This window comes from Asparagus officinalis, chromosome 5 (assembly GCF_001876935.1).
Source record: "Asparagus officinalis chromosome 5, Aspof.V1, whole genome shotgun sequence".
In the NCBI taxonomy this organism is placed as follows: domain Eukaryota; kingdom Viridiplantae; phylum Streptophyta; class Magnoliopsida; order Asparagales; family Asparagaceae; genus Asparagus; species Asparagus officinalis.
Window position 1 is genome coordinate 1,661,331 of NC_033798.1, and position 4,630 is coordinate 1,665,960.

Genomic DNA, 4,630 nt, shown 5'->3' on the forward strand with positions numbered 1-4,630 from the left:
GGCCACTTCGGCCATTTTTAGGCGGCTAAAACTCCACCTACGCTTAGGCATCCGCCTAGGCCGCTTTTTATAACACTAATTATGTTGACTTAGATTTTTGCGGTTTTTATGGGTTATAACCCACGACTTTTGTCCACTTACCATCTATTCAACACAATGGCACTTAATTTTGAGTACTTCGAAATTTGCAATTTTGATAGGTTATACTCATCATTTGGTAGTTTTTGTAAGTTTCGTTCCAATGACAACTGACAAGTAATAATACATACTTTCAACTTTGAGAATTTAGTGAGCTATAACCTATATTTTGTGTCAATTTTTATTTTTTTGACCAAATGGGAAATAAGTATGAGTACTTCAAATTCGTGACTTTCATCAGTTCATGGGCTATAATCCATGATTTTGTCTATTTTTCATTTCGACCCGATAGCAAGTAATTGTGCAAACTTCCATATCAGCGATTTTCATGAGCTATTACCTACGGTTTTATCAAATTTTATTTTTCGATCAAATGTTGAACTTAATCTACATATTCTAAAACCCCAACACACCAAGTTTGGGGTGAACCCGTCGTCGTTTGACCCTTCATCCACTCGTATCAATTTTAACGGTTTTGAATGAATAGAACTTTTCACATGGCTTGATGGAGGGTCAAACGACGACGAATTCACCCCAAACTTGGTGTGTTGGAATTTTAGAATATGTAGATCAAGTTCAACGGAACGGATCATCCATAATGTCGCTCAATCATGTGATTTTAGAGGCGTCAAGGAGGAAATCCCCTCCTATGACAAGGATACCCATTAATCTCATATATATATATATATATATTATATATAGAGAGAGAGAGATTAATGATATGCGCACTTCAAAATTCATAACTTTCATGGGCAATGAATTGTACAAAATTCAATTTTAGTGATTTTCATGAGTTATATATAAGCCACAATTTCTGCACACTATCATTCATTCAATCAATGACAAATAACTATGACTACTTCAAAATTTGCTATTTCAATATGTTATATTGACAATTTTTTACAATTTTTATTCTTTTCGGCCCAATGACTAGTACTAATATGTCCTTCAAATAAGTATGCATACTTCAAAATTCGTGACTTTCATGGGCTACAGTCTATGATTTTGTCCTTTTGTCTGTTTCAACCCCATAACAATTAATTGTGCGAACTTCAATATTTACGAATTTCATGCACTATAACCCACGATTATTGTCCACTAACATTCATTCAACCCAATGACAATTAGTTGTAACTATTGTCAAACTTCGCTATTTTGATAGGTTATAACCGATGATTTTTACAATCTTTTTTCATTTTGTCCCAATCAAAAGTAATAATACGTACTTCAAAATTCGCAAATTTTCATGAGGTATAACTCATAGTTTTTGTCAATTTTTTTTATTTTTCAACCATATGTCAACTAAGTATGTGTAATTTATAGTTCAACATTTTCATGGGCTATTGTCCATGATTTTTGTTTTTTTATTCCTTTCGACCCCATAGCAATTAATTGTGTGAGCTTCACTATTCCTAATTTTCGTGGGTTACAATACATGATTGTCTATTATCATTCATTCTACACAATGTCAACTAATTATGAGTACTTCAAAATTCGTGATTTTTATGGGTTATAACTCACGATTTTAGCAATTTTTTTTTGTTTAGTTCCAATATCAAGCAATAATACACTTCAATATTCGCGATTTTCATGAGCTACATAACCCATAGATTTGTTAATTTTTGTTTTCCAATCAAATTATTTTATGAGCTATAACCCATACTGTGTGTCAATATTATGTTTTTCAACTAAATAGCAAATAAGTAGTGTACTTCAAAATCAAGATTTTCATGGGCTATTGTCCATGATTTTTGTCTATTTTTATTTATTTCAAACCCATAGCAGTTAATTGTGCAAACTTAAATATTCGTGATTTCCATGAGCTATAATGAATGATTTTTATCTATATTATCATTCATTTGATCTAATAGTAATTAATTATAAGTATTTTAAAGTTAGCAATTTTTATGGGTAGAATCATGATTTTGGCAATTTTTATACGTTTTATCCTAATGACAAGTAATGATATGTAATTTCAAATTTGCGAATTTAATAAGCTACAACCCAAAACTTTTGTTAAATTTTTATTTTTGACTAAATGGTTAATAAGTATGTGAACTTCAAAATTAGTGATTTCATGGGCTATAGTCTATGATTTTTGTACATTTTGTTCGTTTCGACCTAATAGCCAATTAATTGTGTGAACTTAGATTTTCACGATTTTATGGGTCATAACTCGCGACTTTTTTCTATTATCATTTAATCAACGGAATCACACTTAATTATGAGTACTTCAAAATTTGCGATTTTGATAGGTTATACCCATGATTTTATCATGTTTTTGTACGTTTCATTCTAGACAACTAACAAGTAATAATATTTACTTTCAAATTTGTGAATTTTTTTAATGAGCTATAACCCATGGTCTTTTCCAACTTTTATTTTATGACCAAATGGGAAAAAGTTTGTGTACTTAAAATTTTTTCACTTTCATGGGCTATAGCCTTGGATTTTTGTCCATATTTTTCATTTCGACTCATAGCAAGTAATTGCGCGAACTTCAAACTATGTGATATTCATGAGTTATAACCCACACTTTTACAAAAGAAGTGATTTCATTACAAGAGATGAATCTATAACTTTAGAAAAGAGTGGCTAAACTATCTATCTAGATATGAGAGAAGTTAATTTATATGAGCCTTTGTCTCATTTTCCAATAAGGGGTTGTTTAGTTGGTTTCCTAAAAATCAAGAAAAGAAAAAGGATACATGGAAATCAATAAAATATTATTTTCATCCATTTTCATCCCTAAAACTCGCCACAACATCCAATAAAATATTATTTTCATCCCACAACTCATCTCATATCATCTCCTAAAAATAAACCAAACACAAGAAATGGGTCACATCATCCAACTCATCTCAACTCCATCTCATCTCATCTTTAAAAATCACCCACATCATCCAATAATATGGTGACAACTCATCTCATCTCATTAACATTTCATTTCCACTCATTTCCTCAAAAAAACCAAGGAAATTGATTTCCTTAAGTGTGGGTCACATCATCCAATAATATAATTATATAATGACAACTCATCTCATCTCATCTATTTTTTTTATTTTTAAGAATGAACCAAACACAAGAAAAGAACCTATTACAGAAAATAGGTTTCTTATAATTCATTTTCTTATTTTTTTAGCCAACCAAACAACCTCAAAACAAGTTTTCTTAAAAAATCACCCACATCATCCAATAATAATGTGACAACTCATCTCATCTCATCTCTCATTCTTTGATTTCCTTCTTTTTTAGCCAACCAAACAAACTCAAAACAATTTTTCTTAGAAATAAGTTTCTTATTCTTTGATTTCCCTCTTTTTTAGCAAACAAACAGCCCCTAAGTTTATAACTACCAATAGTACAAAAAGAAGACAAACCAGTGAAAAAGGAATGAAGGTAAACAGAAGGTCTCCATAACCCAGGACAAATCAATGGAAAAAGGAATGAGACAAAAATGGCTAAATGCCTAGTACATACCAGATGTCGAAAGGTCTCCATAACCCAGGACTATCTTTGCAACCACCTTGTTTTTATAGATTTCACTTTTTTTAATAGAGCTTTGCTACAGGGACCCAGAATATGGGACCAATAGGATGGACAAGTGAGGTGCCCTCCTCCTATTGGATAATGAGTTGGCCATCATTAATGATGGCCAACTCATTATCCAATAGGAGGGGGACACCTCACTTGTCCCCTATATTGGTCCCATATTTTGGGTCCTTGAGGAATTTTTCTTTTTAATATTTGCTCTATATTAAAAATAGGTTATTGGAAGTCTTTCTTATTTAAGGTTACATCTCACACTAATTGTGGCTCTAATCGAATTGGTTTCACTAACAATCATTCTTCATTGTAGTTCTAAAAGCCTATACCAATTACTAAATAAGGACTGTAACCGGAAAGGAACGTGCAGCTGCACCAAGTCCAGGGACTAAGGAATATATCACGAAGACTTAAACTTTCAAGTAACAAAAGATCATGCGCTATTCTTTAAGTTTCAGATCTCATGTAAAACTTTTTAAGAGTAAAGTTATACACTTTGAATTTCTAAACAGCTATCAAATAAAGTGACCTACCAAGTAACCAGTCTTGCTACACAAACAAATTTATCAGTAAAACTATCGACCTGACTACTATCGGGATCAGGTTAGTTCTAAATCTGACACCACAATTACAGTCATTAGTAACTTGCTCGTCAAATGCACAAAAACAAAGTGCTCGCAGGGAAATCCTTTCAACCGCACTGAGCACCCACGGGATTAGATAACGAACGAAACCCTAATCAGGTAAAAAAAAAACTGCAACATTTACCACAGAAACAAGTAGAGAATGAATGGAAACCCTAGTTTCCACCATTAAGGATCTCGAAGCTTGGGTTTCAGTTCGGAATGCAGTTACCTTGGAAGGATCGACCTTCTGGAAGTTCTTGACGACGGTGACGACTCGGTCGGCGACCTCCGGCTTGTCGAGGAACGTTCCCCTCACCTCC

General features: G+C 32.7%; 1 protein-coding gene across 1 annotated transcript in view; it reads right to left on the reverse strand.

Annotated features, from left to right (window-relative positions):
• The window catches only part of LOC109843298 (acyl carrier protein 2, mitochondrial-like), a 5,892-nt gene that overhangs the window by 1,080 nt on the left and 182 nt on the right, over positions 1-4,630 (reverse strand). The window contains exon 1 of the mRNA XM_020412228.1: positions 4,540-4,630. This exon is cut by the window's right edge and continues 182 nt beyond it. Within this exon, the coding sequence (XP_020267817.1) occupies positions 4,540-4,630 (91 nt within the window). The remainder of the gene's footprint in view (positions 1-4,539) is intronic.